Source organism: Larimichthys crocea, chromosome XXIII (assembly GCF_000972845.2).
Source record: "Larimichthys crocea isolate SSNF chromosome XXIII, L_crocea_2.0, whole genome shotgun sequence".
NCBI classification, from domain to species: Eukaryota; Metazoa; Chordata; class Actinopteri; family Sciaenidae; genus Larimichthys; species Larimichthys crocea.
Window position 1 is genome coordinate 15653900 of NC_040033.1, and position 24286 is coordinate 15678185.

The following is a 24286-nucleotide window of genomic DNA, read 5'->3' on the forward strand; positions in this document are numbered from 1 at the left end:
TAATAATTAGAGATAACCGGCATATAACAGTTTGTATCAGTGTATTTCTTGTCATATAAAGATATCCTGCTGCATGAAGCTGCGTGGCGCCCCGTGACTGATCTTCGCACACATAGACGATCTTTGCCTCCCAGCGTCTTGACGTGTCAGCGGGCACAGTGAGGGAAGTTTCCCATCTTAGATGTCTTTACTTTGAAACAGGCAACATGTCTTAAATCCACTTTGATTTCAGGCCAGGAGTCATGTCCCCGCTGCAGTGTGTCGGCAGGTCAACATGCAGTGGAGAAGACACATCGCTGGCCTCGCTTTTAGCTTCATTTTCGTTGTATCATATTTCACTAATAAGGTGAGTGTAAGACGAGCTGGCCTGGCATCAAATCAAACATCATTTCATCTCAGACGAGTTTTTTAAAAAGTTTCTCCAAGACTCAGTTCTTGTACATCCACTCGTGTGTTTAACGTGACTTATTAGTTTGGAAAATTGCGTAAAATTGCAATATAACCCATATCACCAGCAATAACCGTTAAGTGTACACCACGTCCAATCGCTGTTAGTTATCAGAGGCCATGAACGCAGCACGCCCTGTGCTCTTATTTTGGTAGAAAACAGTTGCAGGAAGTGTAGACGTGCATATTGTTCATGTTGCTTGCACAATATGCAGAATTAAAGAGTGAATCACACAAGTGGTGATGCATTCAGAGCTGTGTCATGCCAGATAAGTGCCTTGTCATGATAAGGAATTGGCATCATTTTGAAGTTGGTTTGGTGCCAGTGGTGGAGCATCTCCTGGTGTCACCCTGATAAGTTTTGTTTGCTCATGATAAACTTATATTTGTCTTCTTTCCTCAGTTTGTCCTGTCGGTGTTAAAATTCACATATCCAACTTTATTTCAAGGGTAAGTAGATTAAAGTAAATATTTAATGTGGAACCTCTTCATGTTTTATCCTTTCATAGTCACTACAGGGTGTGTACTTAAAAGGTCAAATAAACAATGTAAATTTAATATTTGGAATGATCTTAAAGGTCGTGCTTTAAATAAATATGTACAGCTAGTATTAGGAATATGATATAAAAAAAAGATGAAACGTCAGCTTGACTGGTGTTATATCTGTTACAAATGATATTTTGTGTGAACCCTATGAATTATGAATTGCACACTTTATGTTCACTAACTTCCCAGATGGCAGACGTTTATCGGGGCGGTCCTGCTTCTGCTCTCTGGGAAGCTGGGATGGGTGGAAATGAGCCGCATCACCAGGTACTTTTTATACGCTGATGTGGGATTTATACTCAACTCTTTTCAGTGTGCCAATAAGCAGATTTAATGTTATAAATACTTGTTTGGTGTGTTTTATGTCACAGATCAGCAGCTCTATCCTGGCTTCCAGGCTCCCTCCTGTTTGTAGGAAACATATACGCCGGTTCTAGAGCTTTATCGCACATAGTACGTCATATAACACCTTCATATGTCTTTTGAGTTACACTAATTGTTTTTTTCAATATAGCAAATTGTTGCCTTGCCCAGCAGACGGGAGATTGGTTAGACTTATTGGTTTTCTTTCTCTTCGTCCAGGACATTCCTTTTTTCTTCACTCTTCAGAATACCTCTCATGTTGTTAGTTACATAATCTTGAAGGCCGTCCATAGAGAGGTAAGCGCCTCTGTGAATATCTACAGTTATGTGCAGTACACTGTGTCTTCACACACACTGGAAGCAAAGAATGTAAAGTACAGAGGGGGCACCACAAATTCATGACCTTGAAGAGTCTTCAGCAGTCACATACTGTCTTTAGCGTTGCTGTGATGTATCTCAGTCTGTAAAATGTGCTCTGATCTCTCTTTTTGTCAACAGAAAACACAATGGATGAAACTCACTGGGTTGGTGACCCGCTTTTCTTTACCTGAGCAGTAGTGCAGTATGCAGTAAAGATGATGACAATTTAATGATACAGGGAGATACACTTTATTTCAATTCTCCCATGAAAGGAGCATAATTACTTAATATTAATAATGGTGTTAGTGTTGATTAAGGTGATAAATAGACCCGAAGGGCAGGATTATATTCAAACATACAAAGCACAAAGATGGAATATTGCTGTTTACATGACTGCATCTTTAAATGTGCTTCTTGTAGCTTGTGCCTCATGCTGATCTCAGCCGTCAATCTCCCCCGCTATGATCCTCAGGTAATAAATCATTAATATACATAATATACATACATATGGTTAATTTCTTGTTATAAAACTATGCTTGGAAAGATTAATACAAGAATATTTAATGTTTACATGTTTGTCTCTTTTACAGTTTGACCAAAGCGGTTACCTGTGGGCTGTCGGTCATCTGTTCTGTGTTGGTAAGTCTATGAATATACAGAGATACTAAATGGTTAACTCCACATCAGAGTTATATGAAGAGAAGAACAGTGGCCCGAGGTTTGCGCCTTGAGGAACACCACTGATAGCAACAATCAGTAGAGGTTTAGTGTATGAGGCGAGACTTAGACTACTACAATCTGGATTAGAAGGATTGCTAGTGACAAAGATTAGATTGTATTTAAGATGATTGCCAAAGTCATCAGAATAAGTGTTTGTGATAGAAAATGTAAAAATATGATTGAATATTTCAGGTGCATACAGGGTGTTTCAAGTTCGCTACAAGCCCAGTAATTTGAGGTAAGTTAAACACAATACAGTAAACACTCTGCTGACTGACACACTGTGAGTAAGCTACTTATACAGTGTACTGAAGGCATCCTGTTTGTGATGTTTTTATTGTAGTGACCTTGAACAACAGTGCATCAACTATTTGTTCAGGTAAGAATAAACAATTCTGATACATAACAAACTCTTTTCTCTGTGTGTTTACACATATTGAGAAAGTTGTATATATGTATATGTAAAAAATATATTTAATACATTTGAAATATATTAAAGACATTTGAGGAATTAACTGCCTCTCTGCAACCTGCAGATGGTCCATTCATGCACGATGAGTCAGAGTTAGAAAGAACATTCAGATCCCACTTTTCTATCAAGTCACGCACAGCTAAATTCTAATATAGCAACAGAAAGACTGGAGGAAGAACCCATTCATTCAAGTTAGGAGTGGATACAAAGGGCTTTTACAGGTTAATGTGCAGAAATGAGGATCGACATACTGGCTGACAATATTCGGAGTGAATCTAAATACTTACAACCTCATTTAGCGACGTGATTTGCCTGTGTATCTAGAGATGCTTTAGTGGGACGTATTTGTTCTTTATTAGTGCTATGACATTAAGTGATTCAGTTTAATCTTTGGATAATGAATAGACCTGATAAGACATTACATAATGTAGCATCAGGTCTTGTCAGTGACTAATTTAAGCTTTTCCTGCCTTCATATAACAGTGTACTGCTGCTGGCCATTGCTGCTCACCCAACAGGTATGAATGACCAAACGGCCTAATTTAGATTTTTGTTCCTAGAGCCGTCTACAAACATTTCTCCTTTTTTTACACAATCTGCTTTGTACTGTTGTCATCCCATAATGCAATAGTTCAAAGAATGCCATATCTACATTTGTACCTTGTAAACAGACCTTTGTCCCTCTACAGGTGACCTCATGGGTGCCATGGAGTTCCCCTCTCTTCAGTCCTACACATTTCACTGCGGCTGCTGTGCCAGGTGAAATCTTTCAGTCCATGCAGCCACTGTAAATTGAAATAGAGTTGCCTCACTAGTTTTCCAGCAAAATAATCATCTTGGTTATTGAAAGAAGCAGCGATAACATAGAAGACATTTTACAGTATGAAAATAGGACATGGTTAAAGTGCCAGCTGAGTGAAGAGACTCTTAATGGAACGTGCACAACATGAACAGTCCTTGATATTTCATTTATCAAGTCTACAAAGTACTTTTATCAGCTGTTATTCTTTTAAAGTAGAAGAAAATAGAAATAGAATTGTGTTCATTGTCACTCACCTTACTGCGTCTCTTCACAGTGCACTGCTGGGGTTTTTGTTGCTGTTGGCCACAGTCAGACTGAAAAGTGGATTTTCCCTTGAGCACTTTGGCATCTGGATCTTTATGTCCAAGGTGATTGTTTATCAGATTTGTACATATTTTTACAAGACTGAATAGTATTTGATCAAAATTCACACAGTCAAAACATGGAGTCTGTAATTAGTAAAATGATTATTTAAAATTGGTTGGATTCATTCGCTATTCTTCCCTCTCAGGTAACTGCCATGTGCCTCTCTCCATTTATTTTCAACATGGACTTTAATGTTCCAGCTTTTATCTGGTAAGTCTTTCATCTGAATTCATAAATGTCTTTCATGTCAACTGTCAAATCCTGTTGTATCCTGGGTGACAATCAAGCCATTCATGAGGTCTTCTGTTTGGTTACAGTGTGGTCGGCAGTCATGTCGGAGAGGCCCTGCTGGTGTACTCTGAGAGAGAATAAACACTGTGATGAGATTAACCCACAGCTCACACGTCCTAAAGAGATTTCTTTTCTAAAAAAAGTTTTATTTTTTCACATTATTTTTGTAATTTCTCATCTGTGCGCAGATGCTGACTGAATAAAATGATCTTTGTGTACATATTGTGCTGTGCAGTGATCTGGTTAAATCACAGTGAACAAAGAGCTGCAGTTTTTATTTGAGGAGGTAAAGCGGAGTGGATTTCTTGTTGCTGGTATAACATAACTCCATAGATATGTCTTTAGTTTTTATTAATCCAAACAGATCACAAGCATACTCACTATTTACAAAAACAAACTGATATTCAAATATTCATATGATAAAACAAAAACCATGACAAGGGGTCAACATTCTTAATAAGGTCACTGCATGAGACGGCTTCATTGTGCTCCCAGTGTCAACACAGTAACCAGCCTGTTCTTAATATACAGTTATTGTTTTCTCTAAGTGGGTCGATTCCCAACAGTTCCTCAAAGACAAACACTTTTTTTTTTCTTCAGTTCTCCTGTTGCTTTCGCTTTGGGGAGAATAAAACATTGAATGGTTGTCTTCTCCGGGGACGTGCCAGTGGAGTATTCTCCTCTTTGATATAACCTAGAAAGAAGATGAAATCTCAGTGCTCACAATAGTTTTATGGCTTTATATTATTAACACATTGTAAGAATGAAACTGGTTATATATAGAGGGTTTAACTAGAAAATAAAATTGGATGACTTGCCTCTTTCAATGCACGTTTGAGTTGACGGGAATCCAACTTCCCAGAAGTTTTCGGGAGTAGAAGGAGGAATATACAGGAATCTGTGCCTGGAGCACGCAGATAACTTTTTCTGTTTCTCCTCCTCTGGGAGATGGGTGTAATACTGTTGAAATAAACATCCTTAAAAACAGGATCAGTGTCAAACATGTCAGCGTTTGATGAGCGTCATGGTCAGAATACTTACAACTTCACACTCCTTGCAGGTAGTGCCTTTCAGTTTTCTCCTCTCGTCCTTCTTGCGGATCACAGCCACGTGTGCAAATGTTGGACGTCTAATCCAAAAAGAGAAAATAATGGAGGTTATGGGAAGTTCAATGTTTGTGAGATCAGACTATTAATGTTAGAGGTGATAAGAAGAACATTTCTACTGTAGAGTGTTTCTTACTGTGCTTTGTGCTCTTTATTCTGGCTCATAGTGTTTTCATGGGGATTTTCTTCTAATTTGGAGATTAAAAACAAGGACATGAACACAAGACTAACACCCAACACAGAAATATACGATGACATGATGACACAGTTTCCAAAACTCTAAAAGCCAACCATGGTCTTCCTCCTCCTCTTCTTCTCCATCTTCCTCGTCATCATGACAGGGCTGGCTCTGTGAACCGTTGTAAGACTTGTACTCCCCGCAAGCCGTTGTGTCAAACATCATATCCAAACTGTCATTTGCCTTCTCGCCAAGTCCTTGAAAAGCAGGCAGATAAAAATGTTTTCTCATTTGTCAGATTTTCCCACAAAAGTCTAAGCTTTCTTTCTGTCGCAGCAGATATGACCAATAAGCGTCAATCAAAATATATAAGTAGCCGATTATTTTTAAATATGTGTTTTATATTCACCAGAGACACTGTCTCTTCTGTTCTGGTTGTTTTTATCCCGACCCTGAAGCATGCTGTGACTGACCCAGGTGCAGTCAGTATCTTCAAGTCCTCCATGACACTGTTGTTCTTCTGTTTGCTAAAGGATAAACATACAGGTAGAAACAGCCTGCTGTAAGACACTTAATCTATCCAGATGAATATATCCAAATATACATCCTGCGGTCCCAAATTGAAAATGATTAAGTTGCAATAAGTTGTACCTCGTCTCCTCTCCACTCACTGTCATACATGGACAGGGCGAGTGCAGGATCGACGCTCCACGTGGGCTCCACTTTGTGCTTCCTTTTAGCTGTGAGAGCAGAATTAGTCACATTATATCTATTAAATACTGAATTCAGCCTACAGTCAGAAAAACAGTGTCCTTTAAATGATGTGCATTGCAAAGGCCATCAGACACAACACACTCTGCTAGTGAAACAGGACAGAAAACTCACCATCATGTCGGTCATGTGAGGCATTCAGATCCTGGAGGGGTTTTCCTCTCTTCGCACCAACATCCTTACTCGCTTCTCTGATATTTGGCTTCTTGAAAGCAGGACTTGCACAGGAAACATTTAGCCTTTGGCTGGAAGTCCTATTTTGTGCCGACTGGACCTATGTTAAATGTTAAAGGACACATTTCAGAACTGTATAAAAGAATTATTTTATCCTAATAGCTCAAATGTCACTTTTTGAATGTGTCTTGGGAAACTAAATAGTGGATCAAAGCATGGTTTCATACCATTTGCAATTCATGTCTCTATGTGACATTCTGTGTTTCCCTATCACGCTCATTCATACAAGTCTTCTAGATGCATCTCTAACCTTAATGTCCAGTGGCTCCTTCATGAAGCTTTGATTGCTTAAAGGTGCGGCGCTTCGTTTGATGAGTTCAGGTTCTATTTGTTTGCCTTCCTTCTGTTTGTCCACCCCTTCCTGGTTTCCTTGTTTATCCTCCTCTTGTACCTCCGGCTCACTTTCCTTCTTCCGTTTTGCTTTGTTAACGGAGGCGTCCTCTGAAAAGCGTTTGACGCGTGGGAGAAGCGACGGAGATCTTTCTGTGGTCGAGTCTGGACTGTGGATCAGCGTGGATGAAAGGGACGAGCGGTGAGGCCTTAAACACGGACACAAACATGGATGTGTTATTGGGGTTGTTTTGTTTTCTTGATTGCATGAATAAAGAACACAATACAGACAAACTAATCAGGAAACAGCTGAAAGGAAATCCATAAAAACACTGAGGTATTGAACTGTAGTTAAAGTTAAAGTTTTGAAATTATACGAGAAGATTTTAGCATTAAAAGAAAAAAAACAATCCCAGTAAGAAGTGGTTGAAGGGGTTAGTGCCATGCAGTTAATATTCTACACAGAATGGCTTTAAAATTCTTAGATTATGTTATCCAATTTATAAATGTATGACTCATGACACAGTAACTCTAGTTAGCAGATGAATATGTCCAAATCCTTACTTTATGTGAACGTCATATTTCCTGGGAGGTTTTGAGCTGCTTTGCTGGACCACAGTTGTCTCGGTTTTCTGAGAAAAGATGACACAATAAACAATTACAGACACAATCCAAAGAAATAAATGAGCCTGTGCTATGATGTGATAAAAAAATTTTAAAAACCCAAAAAGTATTCGATCTGAAAGATGAAAGACATTCTCAGGACTTGTTGTCTGGGTGCACAAAGTGTATCACGATTCAATCTTGTGTGTGATCCTATGAAAAAATGTCAGTGCCCAACACAAGTTGTTAACTAATCTAAGGCACCTGTCATTAGACTGGATCTCTCTTAAAAAACAGCCTAAATGGTCTGACGCCATAAACGCCTGTATGAAGCCATCTTACCATGTGAGGCTTTTCAAAAAGTTCAAGGGCGCAGGTTTCTGCTATCGCTTCTTCCAGGTTTAGATTGACATCATCTGGAACGACACAGACAACAGTCACTACAACAATCACAACCATCAGCTTTTTTTACATTCACCTGAATTGCTGAGCACAGCCCCACTGTTTGAATTAAGCTGATATGAGGGATGTGTTTATGTAGATACATTTTGTTTAGTGCTCATCTAGGATTTCGAGTCACACAGAAGTTTTCTTCCTGCTTTTACATTTAATTCTAAAAACAGAAGAATTATATTATTAAAAATTCATTAAAAAACAAAAAAGTCATACTTGAGATTTGTGATGCGTCCAATTGACATGTGTTTGGCACAAGCACTTCTGTTGTTCCGGGATTCTTTGCAGCATCAGCGGGCTCCTTATTCAACTCTTAAAAAGAACAACACATGTTAGAGGACTTCAGACCGGTGATTCATACAGAAATGAGCATTAAAAGTCTGATTAAAACAGCGCCGACTGACCGTTGAAGAGTGAGTTGTTGCACCGTCCTAGAGGCATCTCTACATAGCGAACGCGCTTCATTTTGTCTGCGTTTCTACGTTTCTTCAGTTTGTTCACCACGGGCAGCGAGCTTGGCAGGACAGGAGAGTCTGGGATGAAGCCTTCTTCTTGCTCCGGGGATGAGGCCTGCTGGAGCTCCGAGCTGATAACAAACAACAGCTGTGATGCTGAACTGGAAACTGAAACTTTACTGTAAATGCTGATTCCTGTGAAGAATACCACAGCATACACCACACAAACATGTCCTCCTATAGAGATGTATGTAGAGCACTTGACTTAATTAAAGCAGAACAGAAACTAGCACATTTACCATGACATTTAACAATGAGTCAAGATCTCACCGAGACAGTTTTAATTCTTGAATTTCTGCGTGTAGTTTTCTGTTTTCATCCTCGAGGCTGTTTCTTTCTTTCTCTGGGGAACAAATGACACACAACAGTGTTTCATGCACACGCGACATCTTTTTTTTTAACCTTGGATTCAAGAAAAGGTTAAATGATGTTTACAGTGGGGCTACAAGAAGAGTCGGGGTATCACCAACATGACTAGGATTTATCATTTAGGCACAATGAATGTCCGCACACAATTGGTGGAAATCCTTCAGAGGTTGTTGAGATATCTCAAATGACATAATGGCATTGCCATCATGCTGCTAGCTGCAAGCATGACTAAAAACACAAGAAGAAGAAGAACAGTGATTAAACTCACTCAGTTTGGTGATGAGGCGTAAATTCTGATCCTGGGTGCTTTTCAGGTTCTCCCCTAAGGTGGCACATCGATCGCACTCTCCTTCACGGAGCCTGTGAACGGCGAGGACAGCTGTTGGTCTTTTGTTACATATCAATCACAGCAAAGTTAACCTGCTGTGGAGGAAGCTACCTTTCCTCCAGGAGGCTGATGGTGTCCTGCAGGGATTTGTTTTGCTCCTTCAGCTGCTGGTTGCGACTGTAGAACACCTCGAGTCTCTGAGCGTCTCTGTAGAAAACAAATGAAATGACAGATTAATGAACGATCACATACATATTCCTAAAGCTTATTATCATCATTGTTACTCACAAACAGCGCTCCTTCTTCAACTTGCTCACTTTTGCCTCCAGTTCTAAAAACAGCAACAAATGCAATGAAACTTAACATAAACTTCCTTTAAGTAGATGACCTTAACGTGTCCATACAACACATCATGAGTCACCTTGCAGTGCACTCTGGTGGCACTCTCCAAGCTGCCTCCATAGATCTTCAAACAGGTCAGCTGGTTTGGGTGTCCCGCTGCTCAGGCCGGGGCTGCTCATCCTCCATCCACCGCCCAAACACAACCAGCCCTCCGACCGCCTGCCCACACTACCAGGAGAAGAGAAAAAGAAAAAAATCATGTATTTATGTATTCATTCATTCATTCATTCATGCTACAAGGTCAACATTGTTTAAGTCCAGCTCACTGTTTAAAAAGTAATATATTCTGGTATCCTTCATAGTGTTTGTGTTATGTAACACAGTTTATATGTCCTTGGCTAGACTAGGTTAAATGTTGTTTATTACTTATTGTTGTTTTAGATTAAATTAAGGTTAAATAAACTCACAGCTATGGTTAACTAACAATAAACCTCTTTAACACGACAACACACAGCTCGGAGTTATTTATATGTATCTGCTTTTTATGTAAGTGTACAATTAACTTTACTACGTATTTACCGTTATGTGCGTTTCACGTCTTTCCTTGGCTGTAAACAAACTCTAACGACAGAAAACGTGAGATAAACGACACATTACAGTTACCGCCTGTCAGAATAAACATTACTTACAGCTCCCAGTCCGAAAACACGCAGAGGTTGTTGAGAAATCCGCAGGTACAGCTACACAGACATCTGTGATGTGAGCTCTGAGCTCTGATGTTTACATCTGCAGATATTTACAAAACCGCGCGCCGAGCTGCATGTTGGGAAGTTTTCTTCTTCTTCTGCTGCTGCTGCAAATTTTGAATATTTTTGAATATTGGGCGACCTCTGCTGGCTCAAAGCTGCTGTCAAACACATAGACATATAATATATGTCTATGTGTTTGACAGCAATGTTGATAATATTTTAACTGAAAAAAAATTGCCAATAAGAACGTATTAGTATCATTATCGTATCGATGAAAATGCAAGAAATAGTATCCGTATCTAATCAAATCCTAAAAGTGTGGTATGGCTCATTCCTAATATATATCTATCTCTCTGTATCATTATACATATGTATATATGTCTATGGTCAAACATTTAGATCTGAATGGTTAACTCATGGTTCAAATATTTAAAATTGCTCATTAATCTGTTTGGGTGTTTTAAACATTTTTGGGTTATTGGTGCAGCTCTTATATAATCCTATATAATAAAGTTTATGATTACGATTAGATTAGATTAGATTAGATTAGATTAGATTAGATTAGATTAGATTAGATTAGATTAGATTAGATTAGATTAGATTAGATTAGATTAGATTAGATTAGATTAGATTAGATTAGATTAGATTAGATTAGATTAGATTAGATTAGATTAGATTAGATTAGATTAGATTAGATTAGATTAGATTAGATTAGATTAGATTAGATTAGATTAGATTAGATTAGATTAGATTAGATTAGATTAGATTCAACTTTATTGTCATTACGCATGTATAAAAACAAGGCAACGAAATGCAGTTTAGCATCTAATCAGAAGTGCAAAATCGAAGTGCAATATATACAGTTAATGCAGTATTTACAGTAGCGCGAAGGCATAATATGTAGAGATTGTGTGCAGATGAACATGTGTGGATATCTTTTTTCTGGTGCATCCAGACTGAAATCAAGAATATTTCAGTAGGTACAGAGGGACATGGGGACATCCATAACGGTTGTCATGGTTACCAGTGAAGCGTTCCAGTTCATAAATTAGAGTAGAATATCGGAATGTGGTGAGTTCATCATGGAAGGCTCATACAGAATATATAAGACAGTGAGAGTCAGATGAACTCAGTCAGATGTACGCAGAGCCTCACAACTGAAGGAAAGGTGAAATACCCAAACCTGAAGAATGAGAGTGAGCTGAACCGACAGTAAACACTAAAGCTGTTAGGTAAGTAGTTCAACTGAGAGCTCTTCATTAATATTAACCAACTATCAGACTTTTACATAACAATCCCTCAAAGTTAAGCTTTGTGTGATACTTTTGACTCTCAGCTAACAGTAACAGTAATCAGCAAAATTAGTAATGCCACAGTGTGAAAATACTTCATGTAAATCCAACATTGTGCTTAGCTAAAGTGCAAAATTATTATCAGCAAAATGCATGTATTGTATGAAAATAGTGTGGACTCACAAGTACACAACTTCAGTATAACATTGATATCAAATCCTTTATTAGTGAAGTAAAACTACCAATATTACAACATAAACATACATATTATACAAGTAAATGTCCTAGCAGCCTTCAAATCTTAAAGTAACAGCAATATAAAAGTAGTGTTAAGTGTCATATCATGATATACATTATAATATTATTAATGATGCATGAAGATGTGACATTTTAATGTTGTAGGTGTAGCCAATTACATCTTTATACTGTTGTTGTAAAATCTATATCTAGTAGAATGTAGTGAATTACGACATGCAACATATCCATGGATTTGTATAATATGATATAAAATATATAATGTTATCCCCATAAGAGGGTCCCAAAAGCAGCTTCCTATCATTGTGTGTGACAGGAGTCCATAACAAGTGCAATGGAGGATCAAATCATGCTTGAGAGAGAGATCAGACAGGAATTTGAGCGTATAATAGCAGAGATGGAGTGGGGAGAGGTGCTCTCAACTCTTAACGACATGTTAGGAGACATGCTGACTCCTGCCCAACTTGCTGAGCTACAGCACAACACCACTCAGCCAGCAGAGAGTCAGGTTGGAGGTTATGACAAGCATGCCACTGTACAGCCAGTTCCCCTATACAGTGAGGCAGGTGCCTCTAGCCAGGAACAGGTAAGAGACTAAGTATGGGTTGGGGATAAATTAATTATTCAAAAGTAATAATTCACAAGAGCTCAGTGTAGTGAAGCTGTCTTCAAAATAAAATGAGGAGGAAAACATGGACTGTACTACAGTTTTCTGAAAAGAGACCAAATAATGAATCGATCCCCAATCTCCCAGTAATTACTGACCATAATATCCCTCCTGTGAAGAGAAATCTGAGCCATATCACACTGAGCCGAGCACAAGAGAGAGTTGAATAATTATAAGAAACAAGAGAACATTCAACATGGTTCTCATCCCTGTGACAAACCTTCAGTTATTGCTTTCATATATGTTGCTAATACAGCCTCCTTGTTATCATGCAAGTGTTTTGGTGAAGATGAATCCTGAAAGATGAAACATGGAAAGTGTCTGAGCAGGCCAAAACACTCTCCTCATACTGACAGTAATGTGTCTCTGTGATGCTCAGTCTGATTTTCACTGAACATGCTGTTATATTTCCAGTGAATTATTTTGACCCTTGTTTAGGTTTTTGTGCTGTGGTCACCTGACCTTCACATGGATACACACTCCTGACCCCTTTGACCCTCGGCAGAACCATGCAGACATATTCTGGTCACATATGTGTGTGTTGTAAATTCTCCAGTTATTAGGGGAAATCCTGACGTCTGGTGGACAGATGACACACTGCAGCTTGTCTGATCACCTGTTCTCTGTGTGTTTGTGTCTCCAGTATAATAATCCACCAGTGGTGAGACTGCCTAAAGGTTTAGGGCATAACCTGCGCTGTGATGGCAAATTGTAAGTAACGCACACATAAATGCAAATAAACACAGTGAGTAAACGCAGCTTGTGTCGTCACACACTCTTTCTACTGTCTAAAGTGTGTATCTGTTTCTGTGCAGGAATGACCAGCTTCCACCAGAGGCTCTTGCTCCTCCTGGCTATGCCCCCCCTGCACCACCCACCTTCACCTTTAAGTAAGTTTGCTCTGACAGTTTTGGTCAAAATGTTCTTCTTTTGGAGAGACTTGTTTCCTCACAGTTTCACACAGTGGTAAAATGAGTGGACTCTGATTTTGTCCTGCAGAAGGCGTGAAGTCAAGCAGGAGGATGACCAGCAGTACATAAAGAAGCCTCCAAATGCCTTTATGCTCTTTTTAAAAGAGCAGAGGCCAAATTTTGAGGCTGAAGTGCGGATCAGAGGGAGTGCGGCTGTGAACGCCACCCTGGGACAGAGGGTACGTGTGTTGGCTCTGTATGTTTGATGACTCAGATGTACTGACAAGGTTTTTCAAAGCACAAACTCATTAATGTGAACGTGTGTGCATATTAATGTCTGTTAATATGTTTGTATGCTCATGTTTGTGCATGCACAAGCCTGTAACTGTGTGTGTGTGTGCTTACTGACAGTGTGTTGTCGTCCGTCCACAGTGGAAGTCTCTGACAGTTGAGGAGAAGGACAAATACTACAAACAGGCCCAAAAAGAAAAAGACCTTCACGCCCAGCAACACCCCGAATGGACAAACAAGAACAACTATGTAAGTACACTGTGCTCACACATGTTGACATCACTGCAGAGAGTTTGTATCAGCTGATATCTGAAGGAAAGTCTGATGTGTTTGTTTTTGTGTAGGGCAAAAAGAAGAAGAGGGTGAGATGCCAGAGAAATGCTTCCACAGCTGAAGGTAAGACTGAATATTTATTTCTTTATGCTGTATAGTACTGAACAATGTGAACAATAACACTGAGGCACAAGGGTTCTTTGTATCTGAAGACTGAAAGATGTATTTTATACAAAAGCGAGAGAGCAGAGTTAAATGTCGTTTGATTCAATATTAGTATTAAAATGTCGTTTAATGCACATTTAAGAAGCAGTGTCTCATTTTTTAAAGTTTAAAAACTGATCAGTGTTTTTGTTTGTGTTGCAGCATCTGCATTCAGGCCAGAGGACAAGAGGTTGATCATGGCTCCACACACACTGGCAGGTGCGATGAACATTCCACACCTGCAGACAGGTGTGATTGGAGCCAGGCCGCAGCACCGTCGTCCTGCAGCTGCCACCACCCTGGATTCCAGTGGCTGCCCCTCTACATCTGTTGTACCATCCACAGATGTATAAGGTCTCTTCTTCCTGGCAAAATGTCTTCCCTGTTACACCCAAAAATGTCCAGTAATGGAGCAGCTTGAAGCATCTGTTTTTGTTTAACACAGTGTTCATTAAAAAATGTTTTTAAATCAACTTAGTAAACTGTGAATCTGCTGATTTGCAAAGTTTAAAAATGATGTTAAAGGTCCAGTGTATAACATCTAAGGGGAGTTATTGACAGAAAGTTAGTGCATAATCACCTGAAAATAAGAATTGTTATATTTATCTTACCTTAGAATGAAACTTTATAACTACAGAGGGAGCAGGTCCTCTTCCACGGAGTTCGCCATGTTGAACCACCATGTTTCTACAGCAGCCCAGAGTGGACAAAACAAACACTGGCTCTACATTGGACCTTTTGCATTCGTCAGGAGTTTTGGCCAGCGTAGTTTCTCCTTTATGCTTGAAATGAGAGGGTGGGCATTTAGTGGCATCACCCTGGCAAATTTAGTAGCATCACCACTAGATGCCACAAAATCTTCCATGCTGGACCTTTAACTGCATTTTTTCTATAAAAGTAGCAGCTACTTCAAATGTATCCACTGGTGGTCGCACATAACACTGTCAGGCAAGCAAACCTTTGATGCTGCGTTATTATCGTCTGTTCTACGTGCTGTCAGCGTTACACTCTGTGGCTCCGTCATTACATGACAACATGTCCTATATATTATTTATGAGTAATTTCTTATCCACCTCGAGTTGCTGTGGCAAGTGAATGCCCCCTGTGTGGGATGATTAAAGTCTACCTTATCTTAAATCTTCTGTCGTAGTCAACTGTCTGCCAAGTACTGTTTGGGGTACAAAATGACACAATAAGGAGAAAGCATTATTCTTATATTTGTTTTTATTTTTGGTCTTTCTTAAGAATACAAAACAAGAACCAAAATCACAAAAATAACATTTACAAAACAGATTATTTAACTGAGGTGACTGAGGCAACATAGAAAAGCATGTCTGAAACAGTGATATTGGTGTGTTAGCCTGGAACCTTGAGGTAAAACAGCCAGCAATGTTAAAAGTCAGATATCTTTACAAACGGTTTTGAATTAGTGCCTTGCTTCAGTAGTGCTATTCACAAATGGAGTTTAACAATATCATGTTTTTTTCCTAACATGTCCACAGTTAGCAGTGATTTAATGTTGTAGTGCTTCAGACCTACCTAAGGACAAATTGGTTATTGTGAGATATAGGTCGAATATTCTAGGCATGTTGCACTATATGGCACCATTTTAAATGGTTACTATTTTAACCCTCTTTGACACATTCACTCTCACACACAGACAGACACACAACACTGTTCGTACGTGTTCACTCTCTTGACTCTTACATGGGTGCAAATGATTGCCAACGACTTCCTCCACTTGTTCCACACCAAGAAATACTTTTGGCTAAAATAAGTGAATAGTTTTAAAACACCCAACAATGTTTCAAGCAGGAAACGAAAGCTGCTGCACACTTTTGGAAAAGTTTCCTAAAAGAGTGACAGGGCAGGGAAAAAAAAAAAAAAACAACTTAAAACACTTAATATGATTAAGTGCTGGAATGGCCGTCAGTCAGAGGCAGAAACTTAAAAGTCCCATCTTTTTCCTAAAAATACAAAAATGGTAAGACGAAATGCATACACTGCATCACTGAGAGAAAGAATAAAAACCTAGCATCACTTACCAAAACACAAAGCAGTGAAAATAGTACGGTTTGTTCTGCACCTGTCTGTGCATCTATGTTTTTGCATGAACAAACGTTTCTCATCTTTTTCTTCTTTCACATGTAAGACATGGTCACTGGTGATTCAGCATTGCAGATTATTACTTTTTTTTTTTTTTTTTTTTTTTTTTTTAGTTCCTTTGGATGTGTGCCTTTTGTTGATTTTGCATCTGTCACAGCAGGTAGATTGAGCTAGCATTACTTCATATATCTATATATACACATGCATTCAACATCATATGTATCCCCCAAATAAAATAAAAAACAAATAATAAAAAAAAGAAAAAACAATTCCAGACTCCCTTTTCACCACTTTAAGAGTTTAAGCTATAAAAACCTGCATGACAGTCCACAATAAAATTTTGCATGGAGGCTTTGCTGTTTGATGTGAGATATGCAGCAGGTTGTAGAGGTGCTGGCGCTGGGGTGTGACATGGAATGCAGCCTTATTCCATTGAGAGGGGGTCATGGGGATGGGCCTATTCTTCACCCCCCCCTATCCAAAATGGGCCTCTTTCTATGTAGTTGGGTTTTTTTTAGATTCACATTATGCTGGAAGAAGAGTAACTGGTTGCAGACGCTGGCAGCGCAGGTCTTCACCAATAGCAAAAAACACTGGAGTAGAGTGTGAATGCATATCTACCATCTTCGGCCCTGCAGAGAGAACAACCAAGATAAAACAAAGGGTGATATGTTTATATAAAACACTATATGTAAAAATCAGGCTGATATATAGCCTACAGATACAACATCATACTCACGCTTCCCTTTCTTCACCACTGCGGGGGCACATAGCTGTAGCTAGGTGTGCCAGGAGGCCGATATGTGGGCATCGTGACTTGGTGTGGGGCAACAGGCGCTGGTGATGGAGTTGTCAACAAAGTTCCTGAGAAGCAAAGTGACCTCAGAGTGAACGGCAAGTTACAAGACACATGTTCACAACAGGAAGGGAGCTATACTCACTGAGGCTGCGTTGCAAAAAAACTAACTTCTACTTGCAGAAATCACGGCAAAATATATAAACTGATTCATTATAAGATAGAAAACCTGATGCTCACCAGCTGACATGGCCATGGTGGTGCCGGCTACCATCCCCATAGCGACGCCGTTGTGGCGGGGAGGAGGCATGGGCGGAGCATACATGGCCGCAGGCATCCCATTTGGCTGGACCACTGTTGTGTGATGGATAACATGAGGCGGCGCAGCATACAGAGGCTGTGTGTAATAAGTGCCTTGTTGTTGTGAGGGTATTAACGCCTGCATCACAGAAGAAAAACATGTTACAGCTCAAAACAGGAAGCTAAAAATGAATGAACTGCTGGGTCACTGCTGCAGTGTTCATTATGATTATAGCACCATCCTCAGGCCGAACTGGATAACACTTTTAAAAACCAGAGCCAAGAGGCCGAACACAAATGTGCTAACCTGTGCATAGGGGTTCTGTTGGGGGTAGGTGCTCCTGACCGGGTAAACAGCAGCAGGGTAGGGGTTGGGTGAGGAGGAGTATGGTGGGACAGTTCCCGTGTTGGGAGAGCAGGACATTTTGAAAGGAGTGCCTGGAGCGTAGCCTGGTGGGAGGAAGACACTTTAAGTTAGTGCTTGGAATCAGTGGGTGCAGAAGAAGAAATATGCAAAGTACTGTATACTGACTGCTGCAAGCTATATCTTAAAAAGACAAAAAGGTATTCTAAATATCTGTCCAGTAACCCCAGGCTTCAAGTGTTCAGCAGGACTTCATTCTTACCGCTGGGGAAGGCTGGGTTTGCTCCTGCATAGACATTAGGAGTGTATGCTGGAGCAGCTGCTGCATAGCCAACAGGGAATCCAGCTACCGTGACCAAAAAGAAAGCAGAAATATGTTTTACTTTTTGCATTGTAATTATGGATATTGGCTTAAACCATTTCACGCGACACACTTAAAAATTACCTGGATAGCCTATGCCCTTAGTGTTGGTAAAGGGGACCCCTGTTGACGCAGGGCTGTACACTGGATTCATCGTCGTCGTCTACTCGCAGATGCTGCAACGAAAGAAGCACAGAGCCCGTTATTTTAGTGTTTTTGAAACAAACGCAAAGGTCATCTGGGTAGGGTCATCAGGCACAGATTCAGGAGCCGACAGACAGCTTTCCATCAACCAAACTGCTCCTGTGATACAGAAGTTAAATGTCGATGTCCCCCTGTTGCTGCTGATGGATAACAGTGCTAAATGACCGGCCCGTGTAAGGATAACGCAAAGAAAAAGACTCCTTTAATATCCTCATACAAAAACCATAAACATGCACATCACATATCTTAACAGTGGAATTTGATTCCTGTGTCCTTTCCCACAAATCACAGCCCTGTGCTCCATCAGCTAAAACTCATCCAGTGAAGCAGCTCTCTCTAGTGGACCGATATGTATTACATCCCCCTCCATTTAGTCCCATCAAACCACTAACATCTGTACGGTTTAAAGGAGCAAATAAAGCATCATGACAGCACTTACCATGGAGAAGTCTTGATGTTTCAGTAATTATGGTTATTACGGTTGTAATGGGGTTATGATTCAATTATGTGGCGAGAACATGAGATGACCTTGGAAGGTCATGGTCAGACAACCGATATTTACATGCATTTGTTGACAATATGTGTATTATAGTGGTGCCCACACATACATAAGTGGATTTTCATCATTTTGTGGATGCTGGGTGTTTAATATACATAATTTAACATGGTGCAGTACTAGAAACATTAACATGGGCCTGAGTTTGTTTCTGAATTCAAAGTCTTGACTAAGTATGAACACTTTCCATCCCATAAACATGTCACTGTTTTTGTGTTTGGCCATCATTCATCACTCTGTGCTGCACAATGCATAGAAACGCTGTAATCTGGCCCTTTTGACTCACGTGCATTTTGAAACATTTTTACATGTGTCCATCATGTTTGCGTTGCAACAGTAAAGACACATTGAATTAGCAGAGGAAGCCTTGAGCTGTGCTCCACATGACGCTCATTAGCTGAGCAAACACTGTGCACAAACAGCTCCGCCTCTGTGCTGCCCCCTGGCGGCGCTCCAGTCACCATTACATCACTTTACGAGTCCAGCACAGAATGAAACGCACTTCACCAACACTTCATTTTACACTGAGGCGAAGCCAATGCACTGTAACCACTGCTGTCACCACATTATTTACAGGTGAGCGGAATATTACCACCGTATTCTTTTACGGAGAAAGGCAAAAATATATTTATTTTTGTTTTTTATAGAAACCAAAAGGCGGGAAATAGTCATAAATCTGTATCATTTCACTTTGATATTGTACACAAAACAAGAACGAGCGAGCAGCAGTAATTCAGTTAGGCCTATATTAAAAGATAGTAGCCTACAAATGCTTTTCATTCTCTCCTGCTGCTAAAAACACACACACCGTGGCGGACAACACTTCAATAAGTTGATTTATTTTATTTTATTTTAAACAAAGTGTCGCTCGCTTTGTTTGCTCGTCGTCTTCTTTCCAGCCAGTCGCTCTCGTTAATAACAACAAGGTGTATTTTCTTAAAAAGGTGACGTTGACGACATGAGCAAAAAAAAAAAAAAAAAAAAAAAAAAAATGGCAACCTTTAAGTGGAAGAATTTTTGAAAGGTGAACGCAGCGGGGCTTTGTTATCATCAGCTAGCTTTAGCTCGTAAAGCTCAGGAGCTGCAAAGCCCGCCGGCAGCCTGAGCGGGTTGTGTCAGCCGCGCTTTGCTTCAGATGTGCGGACTGACCTGCTAATCACCTGTCTGACCGCGGAAAACCACTGGACTGTCCCCGGACAGCAGCCAGATGGGGGCAGCTTGTCAACAGGCCGCATAGCTCAGGAGGCAGGCAGCCAGACAGCTGTGGGCTGCAGTGACGCCTGTCCCGACACTCCGACTAAATCACACACGCTCTTACCGAGACAGTAACCGACAGAAACTTACTGTGAACTGTTTTGACCGTCTGTTAGTCCCGTCCGCTGCTCTCCTGCTGTAAAGTGATATTTAGCTAGCTGGTGTTTTGCTCCCAGATGCTTTGCTGAACTCTTTTGAGCACTCCGCGTCACTTCCGTGGGGTGTCACGTGTTCTGCGAATATAAAATATGACACTTCATCGGGTGATCAAATTACTTCAGAGTTATTGTGTACATTTTTTTAATCTCCGCACACCAAATAATTATTATTTTATTTTATTATTATTATTATTAAATTTTCTGAATAGAAGCACAGCCTCCGTAACGATTATTAAAAAAAATAAAATGACGTAACACGTCAGATAAAATTATTTTTTTAGCAAACAATGGCGTACTTTTTTTTTTTTTTTTTTTACAGTTCCTCATTAGCGTTTTTTTTTTTTTTTTTTTTTTACAGTTCCTCATTAGCGTTTTTTATTTTTTTTATATTTTTTTATTGTCACACCGGTTGCTACACTTTGACATTGCAACAAAATAACGTGCAGTATCTCAACACTGCAACATTGGAGCCGTCCTATTATGCCTGCTCCGCGGTCCTTGCAGGAAGTAAAATTTATTTCAATGCTGCACAGGCTTCGTTGTATCTGACAGCTTTCTCACGCTGTATTCGGCAGATTTTAGTAGAAACTAACATACCTTGTATTTCGCCTAATTATTTTACGTTTTTGTTCGTTGCTTGCAAAGCATTAAATTGATACGCTCTTCGAGGACCTTGACGCATCGCTTCCATTCAGCCATTGAACTGGGAAGAGTAGGGTCCATACTGTTGTGATTTTAGTACGACCTATATGTGATTTTATAGGTTACAATGTTGATATTTAACGTATATTAGGAATCATTCTGCGGTGTAAGGTGAAACTCTTCGCTCGACTGGTGTCGTCGGTAAAGAGCAGGGCCATAATGTCTGGAGCGGCCGGTGGAGGAGGAGGCTCCTCCTGTCTGGGCGCAGCAGCGGCAGCCAGTTGCAGCTCGGCCGGCTCTCCCTACGCCGCTGCAGCCGGCGGAGGCGCAGGGGTGGCCGGGAGGCTACCAGCTCGGGTCTTGGAGCATATTTTCTGCTACTTGGAGCTCTCCGACTTGATGCGCTGCTCGTTGGTGTGCTGGCACTGGAGCAACATTTTGGCGGATGAAAACAGCGAGGTGTGGCGCAGCCTCTGCAACCGGACTCTGAGCGAGGAAGCTTTGCGGTCTGACATCCTGTGCAACCTGCCCACCTACAAGGGGAAAGTAGGTTTACCAGCATACCGCTGTTATCTCGGGTTGTGAGAACTGTAATTAGTGACGAGCTCCATTCAAAAATCTGCCTGTTCAGAGCTACCTTCGTCATGTAAACACCATCACAGAAGGTGTTTGCCTCTGTGCTGAAGGGACAGGATCAATCTATAAGCTACAACACTGTATGCCAGAACACTTTAGTGACTGTCTTTTATGAACAAATACAACGTAATGCACACTACACATGTCTATGTTTGATGAAAACTTGTTAATTTAATTGGCACATTCTTGATTGGAGTTTGTTTTGAGTGTTTGGGATATGCTTCGACATGCTGTTCTAGTTGGTGATTGCGTAACTGTGCCTAACATATGCAAAACAATAATTAATGCACTGAAAGTGGAACCTATTTTTAGAGCAACCTCTCAATGTCACTGTTTACAGGAGCAAAAATGCTTCTAATTCTGAAAGACCTTACATAAGAGTCCTGATCTGTCTGATATGGTGGAAAATCCAGTCTGTCACCATGTCTGACCTTTTATACAAACATCTACATATATAGCTATAGATGTTTCCCAACAAATACAATAAGAGACCTTTCCTTCAAACTGCAAAATGATGACACAAAATATGCTGTTTTGACACCATTATTTGATAAGTTATTGGGATACATCTAAAGGTTATGAAGTCTGGTATCAAATTTGTTGACCCTCACCTGTCGCCCTCTACAGCTGAAGGCCTATCAACACGGTCTGAGCTCCCACGACTGCTCCCGTAATGTTTATGTGAAGAAGAACGGCTTCACCCTGCACCGTAACCCCATCGCCCAGAGCACAGATGGCGCACGTGGCAAGATTGGCTTTTCGGAAGGGAGGCACGCCTGGGAGATCTGGTGGGAAGGCCCTCTTGGCACGGTGGCGGTGATAGGCATTGCCACGAAGCGGGCGTCCATGCAGTGCCAGGGATACGTGGCCCTGCTGGGAAGCGATGACCAGAGTTGGGGCTGGAACTTGGTTGACAACAATCTGCTTCACAACGGGGAGGTCAATGGAAATTTCCCACAGTGTAACAATGCGCCAAAATATCAGGTAAGAGCCCCTATCAGATTTGTAATCTTTCAAAAATTATATTGAAAAGTGTGGATGGAATCAGCAAGGTGTAATTGTGTTTGTCCACAGATCGGAGAGAGAATACGAGTAATTCTGGACATGGATGACAAGACGTTAGCCTTCGAGAGGGGTTTTGAGTTTCTTGGAGTAGCGTTTCGTGGACTGCCCAAAGCCTGCCTGTTTCCTGCTGTCTCTGCAGTATACGGCAACACTGAAGTCACCATGGTGTACCTGGGAAAACCTCTGGATGGCTAGAAGCAGATTAACCTGTGCCACCATTAAAACTAGGCCACTGGCAAGTGCCGGACTCTTTCTACAGTCAACAGACTGACGACCCTGTTTGTTGCACCGTTTCAAAAGGTTTTTGGAGGCCGAGTTGTCGCGTTTCTTCCAAGCAGAATAACTCTGTTCACATACACAAAGAGAGCTGTTGTCACTTCAACCACAGCTCGACATGAGGTGTCAGTTTTTGGACAAACTACAGGGAAAAAGGAGTGCGTGGAAACTGTCATACACATGTTTCTGTATCAACGTGGCAGTGTCCACTTTTACAGTTTAGCTGCTGGACTATTTTATTTACAGGATAGGGGAACATTATTTAATTCCATGCGATTCAGCCTAACAGTGCTGAACATTAACATGAGGTTTTATGTGTGCTTGAACGAGGCCAAAACTATTCCAAACAGTGGCAAATACTTTAAGACATCATTTTAACAAGTGGTAAACAGTAGTTGTTCTTAATAGCTATCTGTTGTATGAGTTAAACACATCCTGGATTAACACAGTTGACTGGATTATAATGGTTATATGCCAAATTAATGTGACCTGATGTTATATTTTGCAATAGAAAACATGCGGACCAACTGTCATGCATGTGCATGAATACTGGCGTGTGGACTATAACATCTGCCATTTTTAAAAGCCCTGTCCTGGAACGGTGGAAAATGTACCTGTATCATGTTAATGTGTGTCCTTTTTAATGTGCTAATGTAGTATTACACACTATTTATTTCTTGGTTTTATCTATGGTACTATAGATACTGTATGGTTATGAGGCCTGAAAATAAAGTCTACATGGTGCCACTCTTAGATTAAAGACGCTTTGATGCTCTGATGTTTTGTGCGCACTGCACAGATGACTGTCAGTTTGTCTTTCCAACCAACTTAAAGGTCCAGCGTTTAAGATTTAGAATATGGCAGTTATTGAATATATTTTATTCGAGTAGAATCACTTGAAAATAAGAATTGTTATGTTTTTATTAACTTAGACGACATTTGAGATACCGCAGTCACTGCAGTTTTGCCTTGGGTCAGTAGAAGTGTAGAAATGGAAATACACTCAACAAAAATGTAAGTGCGACGCTTCTGTTGCATCAGCTGTCAGGTTAGCAGGCATGGTTAAATGTGGTCTGTGGTTGTGAGGTCAGTTGGGCCAGATGAGTCACAACACTGCTACATGCCTCTAAATGCTACATAAAGGTCCAAGACACACACACAAATCCACAGAAGGACTTGTATGTCTAAATAAAGCTCTAAATAGATGCTGCATATTGAATTGAAATCTCCAAAATATTTTATCCCGAATTTATCACATAAACATGAAGTATTATCTGTTCCTTAAACTGGGAAAGGCTGCTTTTCTTAGTTAGTGAACAGTTTTGGAGAT

The 24286-nt window shown here is 40.3% G+C and overlaps 5 protein-coding genes across 6 annotated transcripts; 3 read left to right on the forward strand and 2 right to left on the reverse strand.

Annotated features, from left to right (window-relative positions):
- Positions 1-116: 116 nt before the first annotated feature.
- tmem241 (transmembrane protein 241) lies at positions 117-4585 on the forward strand. Its single transcript, XM_019274822.2, has 15 exons — positions 117-346; positions 851-897; positions 1183-1260; positions 1365-1446; positions 1576-1653; positions 1855-1880; positions 2137-2188; positions 2307-2355; positions 2629-2674; positions 2780-2815; positions 3392-3426; positions 3598-3667; positions 3985-4078; positions 4222-4286; positions 4394-4585. Exons 1-15 carry the CDS (start codon positions 275-277, stop codon positions 4446-4448), a joined length of 885 nt encoding a protein of 294 aa, XP_019130367.1. The 5' UTR covers positions 117-274; the 3' UTR covers positions 4449-4585.
- Positions 4586-4701: 116 nt separating this feature from the next.
- rbbp8 (retinoblastoma binding protein 8) lies at positions 4702-10429 on the reverse strand. The gene is made up of 19 exons (XM_010729812.3): positions 10286-10429; positions 9676-9824; positions 9543-9585; positions 9366-9461; positions 9195-9286; positions 8828-8900; positions 8447-8628; positions 8259-8354; positions 7932-8005; positions 7551-7618; positions 6907-7195; positions 6537-6696; positions 6303-6391; positions 6061-6178; positions 5765-5908; positions 5610-5661; positions 5409-5496; positions 5186-5327; positions 4702-5061 (listed from the first exon to the last, which is right to left on the reverse strand). The coding sequence occupies exons 2-19, from the start codon at positions 9773-9775 to the stop codon at positions 4964-4966; spliced, it is 2004 nt and encodes a 667-aa protein (XP_010728114.3). The 5' UTR covers positions 9776-9824; positions 10286-10429; the 3' UTR covers positions 4702-4963.
- Positions 10430-11448: 1019 nt separating this feature from the next.
- Positions 11449-14711, forward strand: LOC109142150 (transcription factor 7-like 1-A). Of its 2 annotated transcripts, XM_027274313.1 has the most exons (9): positions 11449-11577; positions 12209-12355; positions 12425-12478; positions 13203-13270; positions 13375-13449; positions 13559-13709; positions 13903-14010; positions 14106-14157; positions 14401-14711. In XM_027274313.1, the coding sequence occupies exons 2-9, from the start codon at positions 12227-12229 to the stop codon at positions 14589-14591; spliced, it is 828 nt and encodes a 275-aa protein (XP_027130114.1). In that variant the 5' UTR covers positions 11449-11577; positions 12209-12226; the 3' UTR covers positions 14592-14711. The 2 variants fall into 2 exon arrangements, with proteins under 2 accessions (XP_027130114.1, XP_019130372.2); XM_019274827.2 differs by having other exon boundaries at positions 12209-12478.
- A 1716-nt stretch (positions 14712-16427) lies between these two features.
- On the reverse strand, positions 16428-20426 carry fam168b (family with sequence similarity 168 member B). The gene is made up of 7 exons (XM_010729814.3): positions 20270-20426; positions 18250-18341; positions 18067-18150; positions 17748-17890; positions 17381-17579; positions 17084-17208; positions 16428-16976 (listed from the first exon to the last, which is right to left on the reverse strand). The coding sequence occupies exons 2-6, from the start codon at positions 18317-18319 to the stop codon at positions 17096-17098; spliced, it is 609 nt and encodes a 202-aa protein (XP_010728116.1). The 5' UTR covers positions 18320-18341; positions 20270-20426; the 3' UTR covers positions 16428-16976; positions 17084-17095.
- A 322-nt stretch (positions 20427-20748) lies between these two features.
- fbxo45 (F-box protein 45) lies at positions 20749-23731 on the forward strand. The gene is made up of 3 exons (XM_027274218.1): positions 20749-21525; positions 22243-22599; positions 22690-23731. The coding sequence occupies exons 1-3, from the start codon at positions 21199-21201 to the stop codon at positions 22873-22875; spliced, it is 870 nt and encodes a 289-aa protein (XP_027130019.1). The 5' UTR covers positions 20749-21198; the 3' UTR covers positions 22876-23731.
- Positions 23732-24286: the final 555 nt, after the last annotated feature.